The sequence below is a fragment of the Daucus carota genome, chromosome 2 (assembly GCF_001625215.2).
Source record: "Daucus carota subsp. sativus chromosome 2, DH1 v3.0, whole genome shotgun sequence".
NCBI classification, from domain to species: Eukaryota; Viridiplantae; Streptophyta; class Magnoliopsida; order Apiales; family Apiaceae; genus Daucus; species Daucus carota.
This window is the reverse complement of record NC_030382.2, coordinates 46,241,151-46,261,678: the sequence shown is the minus strand read 5'-3', so window position 1 is coordinate 46,261,678 and position 20,528 is coordinate 46,241,151. Positions and strand designations below refer to the sequence as shown.

Genomic DNA, 20,528 nt, shown 5'->3' with positions numbered 1-20,528 from the left:
ATTCTTATTAATTTTTAGAATGCACTCGTTATTGGCCAAATACATACTTATAATCAATTTTCTTACTTATCTTAATCCTCCCTTTAAAAATATTAATTTATATTGACTTTTCCCTAGCTAATTTAACAGAATTTTGATTTCAAAGTATTATAAAATTACTTCAATGTAATCTTATTTGAAATTCAATATAACGAATTCGATATTATAACTATAATACTATACACCAGTGTGCAAGTGTTAGGAATAAGACAATGTGGAAGTGAGTCCCACCAGATGCATGGACTGTGCACATATGGCCATCTCAAGTGTGCCAAAACAAACAAACAAACAAATAATAATAAACACTAGTACGGAGCACTGTCATTTTGATATTTGAAGCCACCCACACACCTCGAACAAATTTTATTTATGGTACTACTAGTAAATTCGTAATATCAAAAAATGCTTCCTGTCAAAAAAATACCATCACAAACAGCTCACACAAAATAGCAGCAACAAACAACAAAAATTGAATCGTACAGGAAGTGTCCACGTGTTGATGTTCTCACCGCAATTTTAAAAATGACACAATCATTTTCTTACTTATTTTACAGATCCATATTTCACGGAAATCCCTTGTACTTTCCCCCCATTTTTCTTGTTTCCCCCCTTTTTCAACTATCTCCTAAACGTCACACTGCTACCTCTATTTTATAATTTACATTTTAAATTTTTAATCACTATAACATCATATGTCCAATGCAGATGTCATCAAAAGTTATTTTCATTTAAATTCAATCACGTTAAATGAACTTATAGTCATAGATTTAGCAAAAAAAAAAAAAAAAATCAATGTGTAGATCAAAATTATCACCATGTTCTACTATCATTTTAAATGGGCTCTGTATTTGAATAATGTTGGTCTGGCATGACAATGGTGGGCTTTATATTTAAGGACGGTGAATTCGGCCCATGACAGGTACTCCACTTTATGCAATTATGCTAATAGTATTTTGTTATGGGGTACTATTTAGATTGGTGGCTCAATTTATTTTTCCTGAAGAAAGTGATAATTTTACTTTGAATCGTAGGTACTACTACATAAGAAGCACTTCACTCTTTACTAGAAGTTCTGCAGAGTGTTGCTTAAACCAGAATCTAGGCAGAACGGAGACTCATATTAATATGATAAATTTACTCACAACTATTGTGAGAGATTGTTAAATACATTATTTATGATGACAATCGATTTGTTACACTTACACAGCAATCCAAGGTCACACTCGTAGACAGGAACAAACTAGTGCTGCTCTTTAGTGACGAATGAAAAATGTTTCTTACTCCCTCTGTTATCACAACCATGATACATGGTAAGTGAACCTCTTAAAGCCCGAGGTTTAGGAGAGTTTGATAACTTAACATGGTTTGAGAGCTTTTTGACCTAATGGTCTAGAGTTTGAATTATCACAAGTCCATTATTATTATATATGTGCAGGGTTGGATAGAAGGAGTGTTTACACAAAGCTGTCGAAAATTTCATCTGGCTGAAATCATAGCAGGGGGTTTAAAACCAGCAGGAAGACAAGAAATCACGTAAACAACGATCTTATTCTTGTACCTTCGGAAGATTATAACCCTCTCTTCTCCCCAGTTAAAGATGGATATAATTATCTTCTTCAGGTGTTTCTTTGCTTCATTTGCTCCTTCTGGTGCAGTCTTCTCCAGTTCTTTGCTTCTGTCATCTCCTCCCCAGTGAAGCGGATAGCTCCTTAAGAAAATCCTTCTATTGGTATAGCCTTCTTCCCGGAAACTCCTGGCTCTAGGCACAGTTTGCTTTATGCGTATAGCTTCCATGCTATAAATGAACAAGTTCTTCAACAGACCTATTGTTTTTTATACTTGTTGAGAACACAATAATATGATTGAGAGTGATCGTAATATTATTTACGCAGTTCACAAAACATAAACTGTTGTTAACTTAAACATACTATGTGCGATTATACTGAGGAAATTGAAACCAGACCCTGACTTCTTCTTGCGCTTATATTTTATACTTACACATTCATATGTGTTTAGTGCTAGTGTGTGTCCTTTGTGTCCTTACCAAGTTCTCTAACCTTTTTCCGGGTATTTGCAGTCGACTGGTTTTGTCATTTGTTAGGAACAAAGCTTTATAAGTCAGCATCAAAAACCGAAACCAGAAGGTGACTGTTTGTCATAATCCAGAGTGCCACAGATATCAGAACCTTGCAAATCTTCAAACAGAACATCTTCAATTATTTGTGGGATATGCTCCTTGTTTTCTCCTCATGAATCCACTCTGCTGAGAGGTTTGTTTCTTTTAACATGCCAAATCTTTTTGCCTAGTCACCATCTGATAAACTGAAAAGACTTTTTACCCTGCCAAAAATTTGGACATTTCGGTATCATATCAATTTCAAATAGTTATCAGCAATTCAGGAGCCTGTCACTTGTACTTGAACATAAACCCATACAAAGAAACTGATTATATATGAAAATTGAAGTGAACAGACTGGAATTAAGTCTCACTCAATCACCTCACTTCCACGCAAAAATCTATCAAGGAACAAGGTAGAGAGAACTCCACCTTATCCAACACAAGAATATGTTTTAGTCCAGAAATTTGGCTTCTCCCAAAAAACTACTAAGCTAGGAGGGTTAGTCATAGAAGAACAGTTGTATTTCATTAGAGCAATTGTGTAAAATATGGGCAATTAAGTGCCCATAATTAAAGCTAATATGAATATCGTACTGCCATCCGATCAAAAGCATATTCTTTAGAGAAAAAGGCCAAAGGTACAAGTACTAATACAACCCATCTAACATCGAGGCAATGCCTGGCATAACAATTTGTGAGTTATCTACTTCTTTGAGCCCTTCTTTTTCGAAGTAGTAGCAGCAGCAGCTTGCGGCTTGGGATGCTTTTCAGCAACACTAGGATCCAACCATTTGAGAGGGTGGCGGTTGAAGAACGGCCAATTGGGCACGGTGATAAGAGTAGTCAGAACAACTCCGCCAGCATATATAAGTAGCATCATTTGAAAGGAGCCCAAAACATAGCCTGTAAAAAATGCCACCACTGCAAACGCCACCAAAATTATCTGCATCAGCTGCTCTGCGAGTTTTTGCCCTTGCCAATCCATCTATCAGCAAACAAGGTAATATAAGAAGAAGGTAATAATCGTGCATTAAACTTCTCAAATGATGTTCAAGTATCACTTCATTCTGATGGAAAGCCAATACATTAAATCAAAAAGTCCAGATTTACATGATGAGCAAAAAAATCAGAAAAAATGCCTAAACCAAATTCAACTCTATTACATATTTCATCCGACAGTCAAGAAGTTTAGTAAATCAAGCTGATTATGACTTAAGCCTAACAATGCCACACAGATACACAAATATCACGTAGGGAAGAGAGACCAGTAGTTCACTATGACCGATCGCCCCTATTAAAGACTTAAGTTGGACTAATAACATTGGACTAATAACATGTTCAATACGCCTGTGCCTGAATTGATTTCCACCATAGATGCTAAATGTGTAATTTGGCATACAAAAATAGAGACATATTCCTGATACACATTACAACCTACATACACTACATCCCCGCAAGTTTAGACTACAGACTAGTGTGTGTTTCATGTCCATTCAATCTCCAAGAAAATCAAGAATCCATTTCCACAAATCATATACAGTATTCCGCATATCATACGATTTAATAGAAAAAGAACAAAAAAACACAAATTTCTACGATATTCCACAACAAGAGATTTCACATCCTCTAGATGTCCGTAGCATCAGATTCATAACGGTAGAAAGGCTGAGCACATGTAAGATAAACAATCCAAATTCTAATCGGTTCCAATTAGAAACACATACATGTAAACCCTATCGAAATGAAATTGAGCAGCAAAAATGTATTGCAGATCCAAAAAAAGTAGATTGATAATAAAATAATTACAGAGTAGCTAAAACAAAGAGAAGAATGAAAAGAAAGAGAGAGATGAGATACCAGTAGTTGCAGTTACAATTGAAAGAAAGAAGACAATGAAGATAGATAGATCCCCAAATTGCCCGAACTACGTTTGCGTTTACTGTCCTTTTGACTCCGACTACCAACACCAAGGCTTTAAGTTGTTAACCCCTAAATAGCTAAAAAAAATAAAATAAAAATCTTAGTTTAATACTCCCTCCGTCCCTTTTTATCTGTCCATTTTGGAAAAAAAAACACATACCAAGGTGTCCTTGATTGTATGAACTTTTTCATTAAATACCTCTAATTAATATCTTGAAAATGATGGAATACCCCTACTTTATGTCTTGAAAACATGAATTCAACCAAGTTTTAAATAAGTCAAGCCTTGAAAATTGAAATTATGAAGATATATTTGAAAAACTATCATTAAATTAGTTTTGAAAGTATAAATGGACAGATAAATAGGGACAAATTTTTACTTCCAAAGTGGACAGATAAATAGGGACGGAGGGAGTACTATATAAAAAAAATTATAGATATTACCATGGTCCTGATTCGGCCCATTAATGTGCAAGATGTTTTTCCGAATTTTTAAATTTCGATTAATAATTATAAATTTTTTAAAAATATATTATATGATAAATTAAAATAAATATAGTCAATATTATTATCACAATATCAAATATTTAATTTTTAATTTGATTAATCCTCGATCACGCGATTAATCCTAATCATCACCTACCGATTAATTCTGATTTCGGAATTTTATGATCATGGTATTAGAAAAAAGGGAGTGAGTGTTGTTCTTCAATATTATAAGCATAAAAAAAACATAAAAATATAAGAATACAAATAAAAATATTTAAACTTATCCATCTCTCTATCAAATCAATCATATATATATATGATCGTAAATGTTTACTGGTAACCATTGACATTCCCTTTGATTGGATTTTATATTAGTTTCGTTCTCAATTTAATTGAGTTTACCTTATAAAAGAAGTTTTTAATCAAAAAATGCTTTTTAATCATGTTTTAATTTTATCTCTTAATCGTGATAGTGTTTAATTTCGGGTATCTCGAAAGTCGAACATTAAAGTTCTATGGTCTAAACGGGATGTCCTGCATATAGATAATAAACTTTTTTTGTCTAGAGTTTCATTTTTGGCCAAATGTGCGGACTACTATAGTCTATAAGAACCAAGTAATAAAAGAATTACCCAAACGAGTAACATTGGAAGATCTACAAATATATGAGGTTCTTCAAGAGATTTTTCAAAACTCAGAATCAACTCCAAACAAGTTTTACAGGGTAACATAACATATTCATTAAGCATTATGACAAAATCAAGTTTTCCAAGGTCAATTGAACACACAAGGGACATTAACTAGTTCTAGCTAAACTCTTTCCAATCAAGAGGATGCACCACTACGCAGAGCTTGAGATTTCCTAGACTTGCCGCTGGCCAATTGGGTCTCCGGCTGAAAATTTTCAAATACAAGTAGTTCAGAGATCAGAACAAGTGCCAAATCAAGTACATAATATTATCACATAGTTCACAGTTTGCCAGTAGGTCATAGTATCTTTCTTAACATATAAAGATACAAAGCAACTTTCATTACCTCCTTTTTCACAGGTTCTTCTTTTTCGGACAAAGTCAACTCAATATGGCAAGGTGATGACATGTAAGCTGCAAAAAAAACATAAATTAAAAATTACCATCTATGGTATGCATGACTTATGACAGCAATGCATTAACAAATTGCCAAACTTACGGTTAATCCTTCCATGAGCACGGTATGTTCGACGCCTCTGTTTTTGAGCCTGGTTCACCTGAATGTGGGATATGAAAAGCGAATCGATATCCAGACCTTTCACCTGGCCCAAAAACCAGTAAAAATCTCAGCAACATAACAGCAAAAAGTTTTAAAAACAAGTGACTTGATCTTAAGAAGAAATAGAGGATACCTCGGCATTGCTCTCAGCATTCTTGAGTAGATCAAGTATAAACTTTGCAGATTTTGCAGGCCAACGTCCCTGTCCATTGGAATGTCTATTCTTTGCCTGAGCAGTTCGCCCAACACCACGACAAAACCGAGTAAAAGGAATGGCCTGCTTGTGAATCAGAACATCCTCCAAATACCTCTTTGCCTTGATTAGTGGCAACTTCCTAATGGCATGCGCTGTCTCCCTTGTGTTCTACAAAGAGAGTTAGATGCAAACATAAATAATTTTTTAAAGCAAAATATAATGAACTTTACATTTTAATGAATCTAAAGATATTGGAAGAATTTTAGAAAAATTAATCTCATAAACACATTGTTTTTTAAATAATAGCAAGAATAATTGGATAATGTCAACATTGCTCACCGATATTAAAATAACAAAAAATACAGATGACTGGATGTCACAGACAAACAACTCACAAGCAATTATTGGTTGTTTGAATAGCTTATGTTACGGTGTTTATGTGCATTTGTAACAATCCACTACTCAAGACTCAAGTAATAAAACGAACTATGAAACAAGAGGCAGACATAAATTAGGCAACTACCTAAAATAAAATTATAGCCTGATGTCAAACAAGAGTAATTACAAAGTGAAATCAGCTGATAATGGTTGAAACTTTCTATAACTGACGGAAGCCAAGTCATGGATTTAGTAATGGTATATTATTGTCCAGAAATACAAATGTTGAATCATTTACTGAACCTTCAGCCACTTTTTATAACAGAGGTTCACCCAAGAACGATTCACGAGTCAATTTTCCTGAATTTAACGAGTGTCGCATTCACAGAGGTAATGGGGCACTGCTTTTTTCATCAGGTTTTAGAAAACACATGCAACAAAATAACCCTCTCCATCTCTCTCATTCCACTAATATAAGAAGTTTTTATAAACTAAAAACATAAAGATTTTTAAGAACAATATATTGGAGTAATCATAATGCTCCTAAATATAACAGTGAAAATGATAAGATCACATCAACATTGCTCAATAACATTGAAATTACCCCACTTGTTGATGACTGAATGTCATATAATCAGCAAGCAATTATGAGTTGTTAAATAACAGTTGTTTACAATATTGGTGTGCAATTAACAATTCACTAATCAAGTGATGAGACCAAAACCGGCAATACAAGAAGCAGACATAATTAGGAAACAGGTATTAATAAATTTATAGCTTTATCCTTTAAGTTAAAGCAATCATTAAAAGTGAATTCATCTGATAACAGTTCAGACATTTTACTACTGACAGAAATCAATTCACAGATAGAACACAGTTAATAAACAATCATTGTCAAGAAAAACAAGTGTTGAATCATTTACTGAACCTTCAGCAACTTAATATAACAGAGGTTCACCCAAGAACGATTCACGAGTTGCTTTTCCTGAATTTAACGAGTGTCCCATTCACTGCGGTAATGGGGCACTGCTTTTTTCATCAGGATTTACAAAACACCAACAAGATACCCCTCTTTCTTCCATTCAACTGATATATAAAGATATTTTACAATCAGGGCCGGTTTTTGAGGCGTGCAAGGTGGGCGACGGCACAGGGCCTCAAAATTATAGGGGCCTCAAAATTTAGAAATCGGTGTTTTATTTAATAAAAATAAATTTAGAGAATGAAATTGAAAATTGAAAAGTATATATTTATTTTAATTCTGTTTATTTGTAGATAAATAATTACATAATCTTGATTAGTTTATTATGTTTATTTGCATTTTAAATTCTTTTGTGTTGTATCTTTATTTTTTATATAATAATTACTCTTTTATTAAATGTTTTCATAATGTTTTTTAGATATGATATTTTTTTTTCATATGTACTATAAATTTCATTCTTTTCAATGAAATATAGATATATCTCAAATAAATTCATATAATAGTTTTGTTTAAAATTATAATTATTGATTATTTAATAATATTATTTATCTTATTTTAAGTAACCTGTTTTAATTTTATAAAAAAATAATATTTTTATTATTTATTTATTTTTGTAATATACATCTTTTTTTTATTATTTGAGGCCTAATTCATATTTTAGCACAGGGCCCTGAAATTTCCCCAGACGGCCCTGTTTACAAGCATTTTTCCAAACAGAATGTTCAAAGATTATTAGGGGGAAAATCAGAATAATCTCAATGCTAATGAATATAACAATGAAAATGATCAGACATCAACATAGCTCAATAACATTTAAGTTACAGATGACTAGATGTAGTATGGCCAGCGGGTAATTCTTGGTTGTTTTAGAAGCATTTTTTAGAACATTTGTGTGCAATTAACAATCCACTGCTTAAGTTATAAAACTAACAACAATGATACAAGGCGCAGGCATAAATTAGAAAACTATTTCACATAAATTTATAGCCTAATGTCAAACCAACTAGTAATTACAAAGTGAAATCAGCTGATAACAGTTAAAACATTTCATTTTCAACAGCAGTCTTGCACACAAATGAACAAAATCAATAGTCAATATCTGTTCCAATAAACAATGTTGAATCATTAACTGAACCTTCAGCCACTAAATATAACAGAGGTTCACCCAAGAACGATTCACGAGTCATTATTCCTGAATTTAACGAGTGTCCCATTCACAATAGGTAATGGGGCACTGCTTTTTTCATCAGGTTTTTCAAAATCTATACAAACTAAATCTCACATAACAGGTAAACAGAATTAATCAAAAATGACAAACTCCATCACAACAATAATCAAAATTTTCATTACAATCTATCATAGAACTTCAATCAACATAAATATCAACAAAAAGCACAACAGTCTAGAGATTTAAAGTACCTTGAAATGGCAGCGAAGACCCTCACCCCTGGCCTTGCAGGCTGAAAATGAAAACCAAGTAAAATTAAAAATCTAATTAACGTAACTACATGCAGAGTATGTATGTAGTTAAGATTGATTAAGCTTACATTTAGTGGGGTTATCGGGTTCCTTGGAGTACTTAACCTACATAATCAACAAACAGATTGTAATGAGAAAACAAGAAAAGAGTGCAAACAGAGACAACTGTACATGTAAGTTTGTAATGGGTTGCAGGGGATTACCATGGCTAGCTAAGTTGAGGTTCTGCAGAGAAGCTTTGGCAATATATAGAAGCGGCGCACGAGGTTTTGATAAAACCCTAAAAACTAGTGCGGGTTTCGACGGAGATGGGCCGTTGTTTTAACAATCTATGTGGGCTTGCCCAACTCTGTTGTTAACACAGCTTTGTTTGTTTTTGTTTGTAAATGAGATTTTTATTTGTTGATGGAGTATAATAAAGAGGAAATAATTCTTTCTATCCTTGAATTTGATGTCGTTTTCGGTACAGGTGCGTGCACAATTTTAAGTTTTCTATAGGTACGTGAATTTTAAATTCTAATATTATATTCTTTTCCTAGAGAAATTTCTATATTATATTTAATGGTGTATTCAACTTAGATTTTAATAAATACATTATTAATTTTAAAGGATTGTATTTAATTCAAATTTTATGCCGATTCTAAATAAAATGTTCCATGGTTGATATATATTTCCAAAAAAGTTAAAATTCACAGAAAAATTCAATAAAATTCATCATTTTAATAAATCCAAAAAAATTCATCAAATCTGAATAACAGCATATTTTAATGAATTTTAAATAATCTCAATTAAATATAGTTGAATTTTAAGTATGATTTAAAGCCTTGATTGAATCAAAACAGATTTTGTTGATTAATTTAGAATTCTAATTAAATACTTTATAATTTGGATACATCTTTTAAAATCCCAATTGAATACACTTAGATTTCATAAATGAAAAAAAACTTTAAAATTATAATTGAATACACCTCTCTTAGTCTAAATTTTACTAACGATTTTTCTATGATGTGCCCATGCACCAAAATTGATAAATTTAGATGGTTTCTATTGGTTTGCCTTCTTTAATAATGGTGGACCCTTTTGCAGTTGCAACAACCACACCAATCAAAACTCTCAAATTTTATAAATGTTAGTGCTTAGCATGTGCCCATGGGCACACACCAGACAAACCCTTTTACTAATATGGATTAATCTTTGCGAATTTAGATAGTGTGAGAACAAATGGAGATAATAGCTTAATTGTAAGTTCATAATACATGGAGAAATTAAGTAGTAGTGTGGCGCCCTCCAAACCCGGGTCAGAAGTTTGGGGTCCACAACATAACATAAACCTGTAATTAATATAATATATGCAGTGACCCTTAGCTGTCCATGGATCGCAACAGGTTAAAGTATAAAACAAGCCACAGCATAACTTTAATTATTACAAACCCAATCCCAAAATATAAACTTAATTCTTACAAGCTTACACATCATTTGTGTATTGTTATTCAAACTAGTACATATATATAAAAAGCCAGGTGCCGCTGATAGCTCTCTTCCTTTCCTAGCCTGGAATCCTGGCCTTACCACTAGCCTGAGGGTCATCGTTACCAACCTTCTCTGCCTTCACTGGAAAGAACATAAAATACCGCAAGAGTGAGCTAACCAGCTCAGCAAGTATAACAATATCAATTTAAAAATATTAATCATAAGCTGAAGGAAACCAGTGTCTAAGGGAATCAATATCAATACCAAGATTTGTTTTTAAAGTACGATTAGAATTGGATATTAAATTTATTTTTAAAAATCAAAGGTTAGGCTGCTGATCAGTCAGACACTAACCCCGAGCAGGTCCCACCATGCTCGTTTACTGGATCCAAGGCACACATTGGCCTAAAGCGACCACTCATCTGGTCTGACCATTCATTTGGTCCAAGTTTAGAAAACTATCCAATTCTATCACAATCAAGATGATCAACAATATTATTCAATAAAATAGAAACATCAACATCATAAATAAATTTTAAAGCAGAAGCAGACTACTATTCAAAGTGTCTCAGATGTATTTCAGAAGAGAAATGAGGACAACTTCAGGGTTTATCAAAGAATCAGATAGCGCATGATTGGATGACAAAGTATATCAAAGTTTAGTGTTTATATGAAGGAGGGTTCTAGGTTCACAAACATGATCCAAATATAAATGAATACTTTTAAGGTCAAGAAACTTGAGTTTATGGAAAGAATCAAGCAACTGTAAGATATATGTCATAACAAACGTTATTTGGTGTTGATCAAGTGGTTAAGGTCTGAAGGAGGTGTAACTGGTAACTGGTTAAGGTATCGAGGGTATGTTCTTGAAATGAAATTAGGTTCGTATGGTAATCATTTAGAAGTTCTAAAATTTGAAGGTTTACAATTGAAATAGGTTTCGTAGCAGGTATCAAAGAATCTGGTCATAGGTTCAAGAATCAATAAAGTAAGTAATCCATAATATAATTCAAGAAGTCTGGTTGAAGGTTCAAGGATCAATCGGATAAATAATCCATGCAATAATTCAATTGGTCACAGGACTTCATCAGAGAGTTCACTAAATAATCACAACAGATACAACATATAATTGAAGGAAAGTCTGAGGGAACTTGCCTTATATAGCTGATCTCAAGTTTCAACTACGCTTGCTCGCTATACTACTCTATCACCACTTGCTTTCCCTTCCTACGTCTCGCTTCTTCTGCTAATCACAACAATTCTTTATCAATATATGATCTCATACTATTCTTATTATCACACCTTCGCAACGAGTTCCTAACTACCCTTCGTTTCATTTAAATCCGACTTACGGATCAAAAGATATGTCAAAACAATCCTATAACGTTCATGTAGACACGTAACACATCAATCAGATATGCCATAACACGTATCACAGAAGATATTCAATGAAATTTATTTTTCAAAGAAGGTTTGAAGTCAAAAGGAGTTTTCTGGCATTTGATATGGATTTTAGAACATTTTTCGGAATTAAAACGGGTCAAAGAATCATTTTATAAATAAATAATCAATTTTTGGATACTCGAAATCAAGTCCGAAATCATTTGAAATTAATTAACGAGCTTCAAACATATTTTAGAATAATATTTCAAAGCTCGAAACTATTTTTCGGAATTTTAAAATCATTTAAAATAATTAAATCTAATTAATAAATCAATTAAAATTAATTAATAATTAATTAAAACAATTAATCAATTAATATTTAAATTAATTGACTAATTATAATAATTAATTACTAATTAAAATTAATTAATAAATTAAATCAGAATTATTTTTGAATTAATAAATAATTAAAAACTATTTTTGAAATTAAAATAATTAATTAAAATATATTTTTGAAAAAAATAAATGAAAAGGTTTTATTTGTAAAGTTTTGAAACTTTTACACACGGGGTGTAAACTGTAACATATCGAAGTTTCAGGAGCTGAAACATAAAATTTGAAACCTCGGTACCTCAGCTTCATCATCTTCAAAAGCTGAGGTACCTAACTGCAATTTTTCGCCGGCGGCCGAGTTAATCTCGCCGGAGACGGCGTTTCCGGCCACCTGCGGCTACCATCAACTCCAGAATGCAAGAACACAACACCAGGAACTCATCCCTACTGTCAGAATCGCGAACGGAGGCGGCATCGAACCGGAAAATCGAAAAGAAACTCGCCGTCGCCGGCGAGTTCTTCCGATTCCCGTCGAGCTTGATTTCCGACTCCAACACAACTAATATATACATAAAACGACTCCTCTAATCCAGGCAAACGAGTTGAGAACCTCAAAAACTATCCAGAATCACTGTATTGCAAAGTCCCAATTTCCAATTGAAAATATTCAAACCCATACATAAACCATAATCTATAAATCGAATAATTAAACCCAAGTTTGGACACGTTATTGGACTCCAAATCAAGCATACGATATATGGAAATGCTCACAATTCAATTCTCTACAACATACAATCCTCAAAACACATCAATAACTTCTAAATCAAAAAGCCCTAATTCGAATTAAATTACCTCGAATTAAAAACCTTAAATCGATTCTCACCTGATAATCTCTGAATGTTTTTGATGCTAGAATCAGATTCTACTCCTCAAAACCTTCGATTTGAGTGCTTAATCGCTAAAATCCGAGTCCGATAACACTACCAAATCTTTGTTTGAATCCAAGAACGCGAAGAACACTCTCTCGATAAACCCGGTTTTACTGATATTGTGATTTCCCAAATGAAATAAAGTGAGGTTAGGGTTATTTATATTTATGAAAATTAATACCCCTTTGGATCATATATGACACGAAAATACAATGTTTAATAGCTTTATATTAATAAAACAGGTCCAATCGGTACCGGTTTTCGAGATAACTATCAAAACGGGGCTTTTTAATCAGTCATTAGTATGCGGGTCCCACTGCAATTATTACAAGATAAGGATGAGTCAAAATATCTAGTTTCACGTTTTTCGAGACAACCAGATAATTATCAATAATTTAAAATACCGAAAAGCTCCGCCGGACCGGCTCCGGAACAAACCGTACTCCGGATCGAAAAAGTCAAAACATGAAAAGTGTCCGGAATATTCAAATTAGGCTAAAGGTGAATTTTGTTGAAATTTTCGGGAAGTAAAATCTCGGTACCGTAACAGGTTGACGGTTTTCGTAAAATCAAAATAATTAATAATTAAATATAATATACGTAATTAATTCCAGAAATCAAATATAAAATCATACGACAATACATAAATCGATACGAAAATATCTAAATAAACTATATTTTGTGCTGAGCATATAAAAATTGATATTCCTCAAATTTAATCAAAAATACGTAACTAAATTAATGGAACAGGAACCAATTAACTCATAGAAATTCATATAATATTCATTAATCATCCAAATAATTACACGGATAATCCCAGATGTTACAAGTAGGCCACGTTTTCAAAGACTTTTTACTCAAAATGATATTTATATAATTCAAAAGTGTTGTATTTATATAATTCGAAATGATATTTTTCCTTCTCATTATCTCTTCTCGATGTTAAGTTCATGAAGATAATTGGAATCCTCAAATTGGAAGTTATTTTTATTTCATCAAATTAGTTGATTACAAATTTGTAATGAGTGATGGTAGTGTGTGTGCTCGTGCAATTGTATATACAAGTCATGTTTCATGCTTCACGCTTCACAATCCGGTAATGATGAGAATGTGAATTCTTTAAACACAAATAATGTTGTTTGTGATGAAAATGTGAACGTTGACAATGTTAATTGTGATACTAAGAATGATCAGAACAAGGGCAATGGGGAGAACAAGAGTGATTGGAAATTGGAACGAGAGCAAGGGTGAAAAGATGTATACGATAGTGGAAATGAAAGTGATGAAGATATGGAGTTTGAAAAAACAATAAAGCAAAAAAGAGTTTTTAAGATTAAAACAAATCAAATATGGATAAGAATTGAGGCTTCAAATAATGATCTGTGTTCTTGAGTATCTTATGTGAAAAGACAAGCCCATTACGAAGAAGAAAAAAATGTATCTGTAAGAAAAATGAACGGAAGAGTAGCCACGACAGTGGTAGCTTTGAAATGCCTTCAAAAGACTTACATACTCCGATGATCATGAACAAAACAAAAGGACAAGCATATTATCACTTTAACTCAAGAACACAATGAAATATATTGAATTTGATCCTGGATTATTATTTACCAGCAACAAATTTGAAGTATGTCATAGTTAATCATTTTGTTGAAAAATAAAAGAGAAATTTGGTTTGCTAAAAATGATTTACATAAGGTTCAAAGTGAAGATTGTTGTTGAGTCGTTGACAGGTCTAAATAATGATAATTCAAGAATTTTAAGAAAGCGTATTATTATTTTTTCAACCATTATAAAGGGATTTACAAGTGGTCCCCCCTCTCCTCTCGCGAGAGTAGAGTTAAGCTCTTCTAAGGTGATTTGTTGGTTGCGATAGGCAGAGATGAGAATAACAAGAGGTTCCTCATTGTATGAGCCATAATTAATACCGAGTCATTTCGCTGAAAAGATTAATAACCATCCCCAATTATACTATGCATCAAAATCAACTAAATAATTAAAAATGATTAATAAAAATAAATTTTGCAAAAACTATTAGCAACATTGTATTAATTTTTGATATTAAAAAAATATTAGTAACATCACCAATTGAGAGGTGTATGAAAAACAACTTCAGTTTTAATATTATAATTTTTATTAAATAAACCAGCCTATATCACTCCGCAAAGTATAAAAAATAATTATATTAATTATCAATAAAGACATTCCTCACTTAAAAAAAACTAGAAACCAAAATCACAAAAATGAAAAGTATCAATTTTTTTTGCCAAGTATGAAAAATATCAATTTAATTTAATAAAAACAGGTAAAGTAGAAACTTGAGAATTGGTCCACCCAAGCTATACACGACTAGAATTTGTACGTATACTTGTCGTCCACCGTCTCGTTGAAAACCCGGGCCAGTCACCAAGGGTTTATATTGCTACTAAAATACAAAGAAAGATCGAGTTATGGAACCCTCTCCGGCTGAACTTGAACGCCTCATCTTATATGAGCGGACTCGCTTGAATGCTGAAGCCCATTACATCAAGAACCCTAACGACGCTGATGTTAGTACCCCTGTCTCCCCCTGCTTAGTTATTCTCATATATATACACACATAATACATTGGTATTAATTTGTTTTTCTGGCTTCATCTTTGAGACCCATGATGGATAGTCTGTATCTTGACAACTCTTTTGAGATTTTGTCATAATGCTAAGTAGTTGATCATTAAATTAGTTGGATTATTATAAATTTATACCTCTTTTTTGGGTGGTTTGCTTGGTTTGTACTCTGGTTTTGAATTTAGTTATTGTGATTGGGTTTTGAGTTGGGAGGTAAATATATGTGCTTTTGTAGAATTTAACTAGATGGGGAGGAGCACTAGTCGAAATTTCTCAGTTTGGAACTTTGAACGATTCAAAGCGGATGCTTAGCGGTATTCTTTGTAAACTTTTTTGGCTGTAACTTGTGGTAATTTGATAAGCTATTTGTTAAGGTATTGCTTTTTTTTTTTTTGCATTGCGGCCAAACTTGGCAGATGCTGTTTCGAAATTTGAGGAGGCACTGGTAATCAATCCCAGCAAGCATGATACTTTGTGGTGCTTGGGGAATGCATTTACTAATCAAGGAATTCTGACTCCTGATATCCGTGATGCTGAGATTTATTTTAAAAAGGCACGTGATTGTTTTGAGAAAGCCCTGACGGAGGTATCACTTCTATTTATGTTTTTTATACTCTGTTATGATCCTGTTGATTTTATTCTACCAGAGCTTGACATCCTTTCCACTCTTTCATTTGTTCAGAGTCCAGGAAATGAACTATATCGGAAGTCCTTGGAAGCCACTGACAAGGTAGTGTGTATCTGTTAGTTTTACTTGATATTCTTGCATAACTAGTCCTTTGATCTCAATATTTAGTAAGGTAGCTCTTCTGACTTCTGAGTAAGCATTTGTTTGGGAGAAATTACGTAGTTTGCCAATAACAGTTACATCTCATCTTTGGTTTTTTTGGCTTGTTGTATTTAATTAATATAAGTATATCATTACATCTTTTAATTATTGCTTAATTTTAATGCCATGTCATCTCTTAGGCACCAGAATTGCACATGCAGATACAGAAGCAGATGAACACCGGAGGTCCTCCTAATGCAAAGGTTTGTTATTTCAAGTGCTCCTTTCTAGTCGCCTTCTTAACAACAACAGAATATACAGTAGGAGCTTTAAAAAAATTCCTTATTTGCTGGACACACTCATTGAAAAATTGCTGAAGCATTTTCTATCTCATTGACTTACTTATTCGTGCTTGGAGTCGATGTATGATTATGATTATATTCGAACATAGTAGTTTCATTGGCTGTAACATTATCTTTTGCTTCTTAGTAATAGTTTGCTACTCCCTCCATCCCATCCGTCCCAAGATGTTGTATACGCTTACCATTTACACGCATTTCTAGACTCCTATAAAATATATTTTCATAGTGTTTTTTTTGAATATAATTTATTGAATGAAAGTTTAAAAATTTAGAAAAAAAGAAAAATATTATGAAACTATAGGAGTCTTAAAAAGCGTACCAAAAAGTAATGTATACAGAGAGAGTATCTTATAGGCCTGATTAATCAATATCATGGTTACTTGTACATATGGTCCCCTATTTTCTATGATGGTTCTTGTTCCGTCAACTTATTTCAACTTGTGGTTGGGAGTTCCTGTCAGTTTAACTCCCCTGTATGCTAAATTGTTTTCATTACTCTAAACTTTTGTTTGATTTCTAAAGTTGATATATGTGTGGTTCTTATACCTCAGGACTCGGAGAAATTAAACAGTGATTTAATCTATGACATATGTGGATGGGTTATCCTTGTTGTTGGAATTGTTTCATGGGTTGCAATGGCTAAATCAAATGTTCCTCCGCCTCATCCGAGATAACAAGCCTTCATATCTTGAAGTGGAATCCGCATCTGTTTAGTTCAGTACCAGCATGGTAGCTAAGATCTGCCCTAGATATATCTATAATTTAGATTATTATTTTGGACTTTATTTTATGCCAGCTTAATAGTGAATATCTACATAACCTTACAATGTTGTTCCTATACGAGCGGCACAATGTTTTGGTCATCTTGTTGTCTAATCCATTGTAAGCTAAGACCTGCCGCAGATTTATCTATAATTTATATCCCTTGTTTGTTTTGTAAAAATAGTTATTCCCTTTGCCTTATTTTAGTAATGGATCCCCCCCCAAAGTAAGTATTAGGTTCCCTTTCCTTACTTTTTTTTTTGTTTTGTGTTATAATTCATCTCTTAAATTATTAAAATAAAAAGATTATCATATTAATTATTTTTTAAAATTAAAAATAATTTTTAATTTGGCTTGTTAATTAAATATAATTGTGATATAATTCACATGTCAATTTATCTTAAAAATTATTATTATTGTTAAATAATAAATTATATTAAAATATTATAATGTAAATAAATTATTTTGTTACAAATATAAATATATTTGACTCTTTCAAATTATATAATATTAAAAAAATTGAGTATAAAGATTAATCACACAAACTTTCTCCCTTAATCAAAACCAAATGGGTAAAAGAATTAATCATTCCTTTCTTTTCTTCTCATTTTCCCCGTCCCGGACTTCATTCCATATGGCCCTTGATATGATAACAATAATTAATAGATTTTAGATAGTTTTAAAAAAAGGATTTTAGTAGATTATAATTAAATTAGATTTCACGTAGATTACAAAGAAATTAAAGTAAATATCACAGAATTGATGTAAAGTCATTAAAATTTAAATATAATTACCCAAATCTTATAAATTTGAAAGAGATTTTCAAAAACATTCATTTTCAATATATCGTCCATTTCAAAACATATCATTTTAAATATATCTACTGTGATTCAAAATATATATATATATATATATATATATATATATATATATATATATATATATATATATATATATATATATATATATATATATATATATATATATATATATATATATATATATATATATATATATATATATATATATACTAGCTTATAACCCGTGCAATGCACGGGCGGTTAATATATTTGTTATTTTATAGTATATATTATAAATTTAATTAATTTTATAATATGTTTTAGTTAAAAAATTAATTACTATATTGCTCGATGTTATTTTAGAAGATTGAGTTATTTTAGTTAGAAAATATAAAAAAATAATACATTTCAGTTAAAAAGAATAATTGGTTATATAAACAGACCCGTATCTCGGCTCACATATCGACCGATCGGCCAAACTTTTAATGTTTCGGTATTATTGTGAGGTCATTAGAGTATTTAAAAATAATTTTAATTTTAGTTGAAAAATATCATTGATTATTTTATTTATAACTATATATAATAATGTTGTCTTTTTATATTATGTTGCCCGTATTATTTTTGAAGATGAGAGTTTTAGTTAGAAAATCTAAAAAGATGATGTGTTTTAGTTAAATAAGGTAATTGATATGTTGCTCAATGTTAATTTAGAAAATTGAGTGGTTTTAGTTAGAAATATAGAAAAGATAACATGTTTTGATTAAAATAGATAATTGTTTGCATAGATAGGCCCATAATTAGGCCCAAGTACCGACCGACCAAACTTTTAATATTTCAGCTTTAATAGTACTAGCTTATAGCCCGTGCAAGGCACGGGAGCTTTTTAATTATTTATGAATTTTTAAATATATTTTATATGGTGTTAAAAAATTTATTTACAAAGAATAAATTGTAATTTTCAATCAAATAAAGTTTGAACTTATGATTTGTTTATAAATTAGAACTGTTGTAAAAAGTTATAATTTTTATATGATGTTCGTATAATTTAGAATTTTATCTTAAATTTTAGTTGAATTGAATCCAAAATATAAGTTTTTCGTGATTTAACAGCTTTGAGTAAATTAATTTAAAATATTTGTTTTTAATAAAAATAATATTCAATAGCATGATGTAATGCATATTTGTATATTATTTATATATATACTTGAATATAAATATTTTTTATGTTAAATTATTAACCTTTATATATAATATATATGTTAAAAATTTGAATTTAAACATGAATAATATGTCTATATTGTTGAAGATAAATAAGATTATAACATTTTAATATGTACAAATAAATATGTCCAAAAATATATTCATTTTACGATGTTATATTGTAATTTAGGTAGATTTTTTTTTTGTTCTATCTTAGACGTATAAGGCACACTATGCAAATTTTGTAATATTAATTTTTGCGAATTTGGTTAGTAAGGAATAGTTTTCTAGGCCCGATAAATATATTTTGTTATTAATTAAGTAAAATTTATTAGTATTCAGAATATATTTGCGTTTGTTTTTTTGGTGAAAATTTATTTATGTTTGTTATTATTAAATGGTGCCAATTAAGTCATTAAGATAGTAAATAAAGAATTAAGACACGAAGAGACACCGACCAAGCCGTAGTCCATACATTTCAAGTCTGAACCTTCTCCAAGTATCTGAATCACACCTATATCGGAAGGATCAGAATCATAATCAAACGAATGGGTTAGTCAAATCTGACTTGCTGTTATACTTGTTGCTCCCGTGTAATCTATACCTATTAATTTTGGTTGCCAATTGTAGGGATTCAATGATTAATGCTTTATATATCTTTATTGTTTCTCATGAATAGGAATAAGAGAAATGAAATGCTTAAACTTTTCTTGATGTGATTTTTAACCGGGATTGACATATTCTCATTCTGAATTAAAATATATGTCTAGGTTCAAGAATGTAAATGGGTTTTATAATTTGACAAATGCTCAGATTAAAGTGTTGTTTTTGGAGGCGATTGATATTAGAGGCAATTGATATTAGAGGCAATTGATATTCAGGGGTGCATGTGTGTGATTGTTATATTTTCTTGTTGCTGATGTTTTAGATTTTCTGACCTGTGCATAGAAGTGTGTTGAGTTTTCCCCACATGTATATATGACCAGATATATATTTTATTTGGTTTTTCGAATAAGAAAAGTGAAGCCATAAGAATTAAATTTACATATTAAGTTAATCATGTA

General features: G+C 31.4%; 3 protein-coding genes and 3 non-coding genes across 6 annotated transcripts; 1 reads left to right on the top strand and 5 right to left on the bottom strand.

Moving 5' to 3' along the window:
• Positions 1–2,665: 2,665 nt before the first annotated feature.
• Positions 2,666–4,157, bottom strand: LOC108206380 (signal peptidase complex subunit 1-like). Its single transcript, XM_017376658.2, has 2 exons — positions 4,016–4,157; positions 2,666–3,143 (listed from the first exon to the last, which is right to left on the bottom strand). Exon 2 carries the CDS (start codon positions 3,141–3,143, stop codon positions 2,862–2,864), a length of 282 nt encoding a protein of 93 aa, XP_017232147.1. The 5' UTR covers positions 4,016–4,157; the 3' UTR covers positions 2,666–2,861.
• A 1,027-nt stretch (positions 4,158–5,184) lies between these two features.
• LOC108205763 (large ribosomal subunit protein uL22y) lies at positions 5,185–9,200 on the bottom strand. The gene is made up of 7 exons (XM_017375823.2): positions 9,054–9,200; positions 8,919–8,955; positions 8,791–8,831; positions 5,949–6,179; positions 5,756–5,858; positions 5,603–5,670; positions 5,185–5,461 (listed from the first exon to the last, which is right to left on the bottom strand). Exons 1-7 carry the CDS (start codon positions 9,054–9,056, stop codon positions 5,393–5,395), a joined length of 552 nt encoding a protein of 183 aa, XP_017231312.1. The 5' UTR covers positions 9,057–9,200; the 3' UTR covers positions 5,185–5,392.
• LOC135151000 (small nucleolar RNA snoR74) lies at positions 6,670–6,800 on the bottom strand. Its single transcript, XR_010289453.1, has one exon. It is a non-coding gene; the product is annotated as a small nucleolar RNA snoR74 (small nucleolar RNA).
• On the bottom strand, positions 7,295–7,425 carry LOC135150997 (small nucleolar RNA snoR74). Its single transcript, XR_010289450.1, has one exon. It is a non-coding gene; the product is annotated as a small nucleolar RNA snoR74 (small nucleolar RNA).
• Positions 8,484–8,615, bottom strand: LOC135150998 (small nucleolar RNA snoR74). The gene has a single exon (XR_010289451.1). It is a non-coding gene; the product is annotated as a small nucleolar RNA snoR74 (small nucleolar RNA).
• A 6,130-nt stretch (positions 9,201–15,330) lies between the features above and the next one.
• LOC108208066 (mitochondrial import receptor subunit TOM20) lies at positions 15,331–17,645 on the top strand. Its single transcript, XM_017378545.2, has 6 exons — positions 15,331–15,514; positions 15,807–15,885; positions 15,988–16,157; positions 16,254–16,301; positions 16,541–16,603; positions 17,254–17,645. The coding sequence occupies exons 1-6, from the start codon at positions 15,416–15,418 to the stop codon at positions 17,374–17,376; spliced, it is 582 nt and encodes a 193-aa protein (XP_017234034.1). The 5' UTR covers positions 15,331–15,415; the 3' UTR covers positions 17,377–17,645.
• Positions 17,646–20,528: the final 2,883 nt, after the last annotated feature.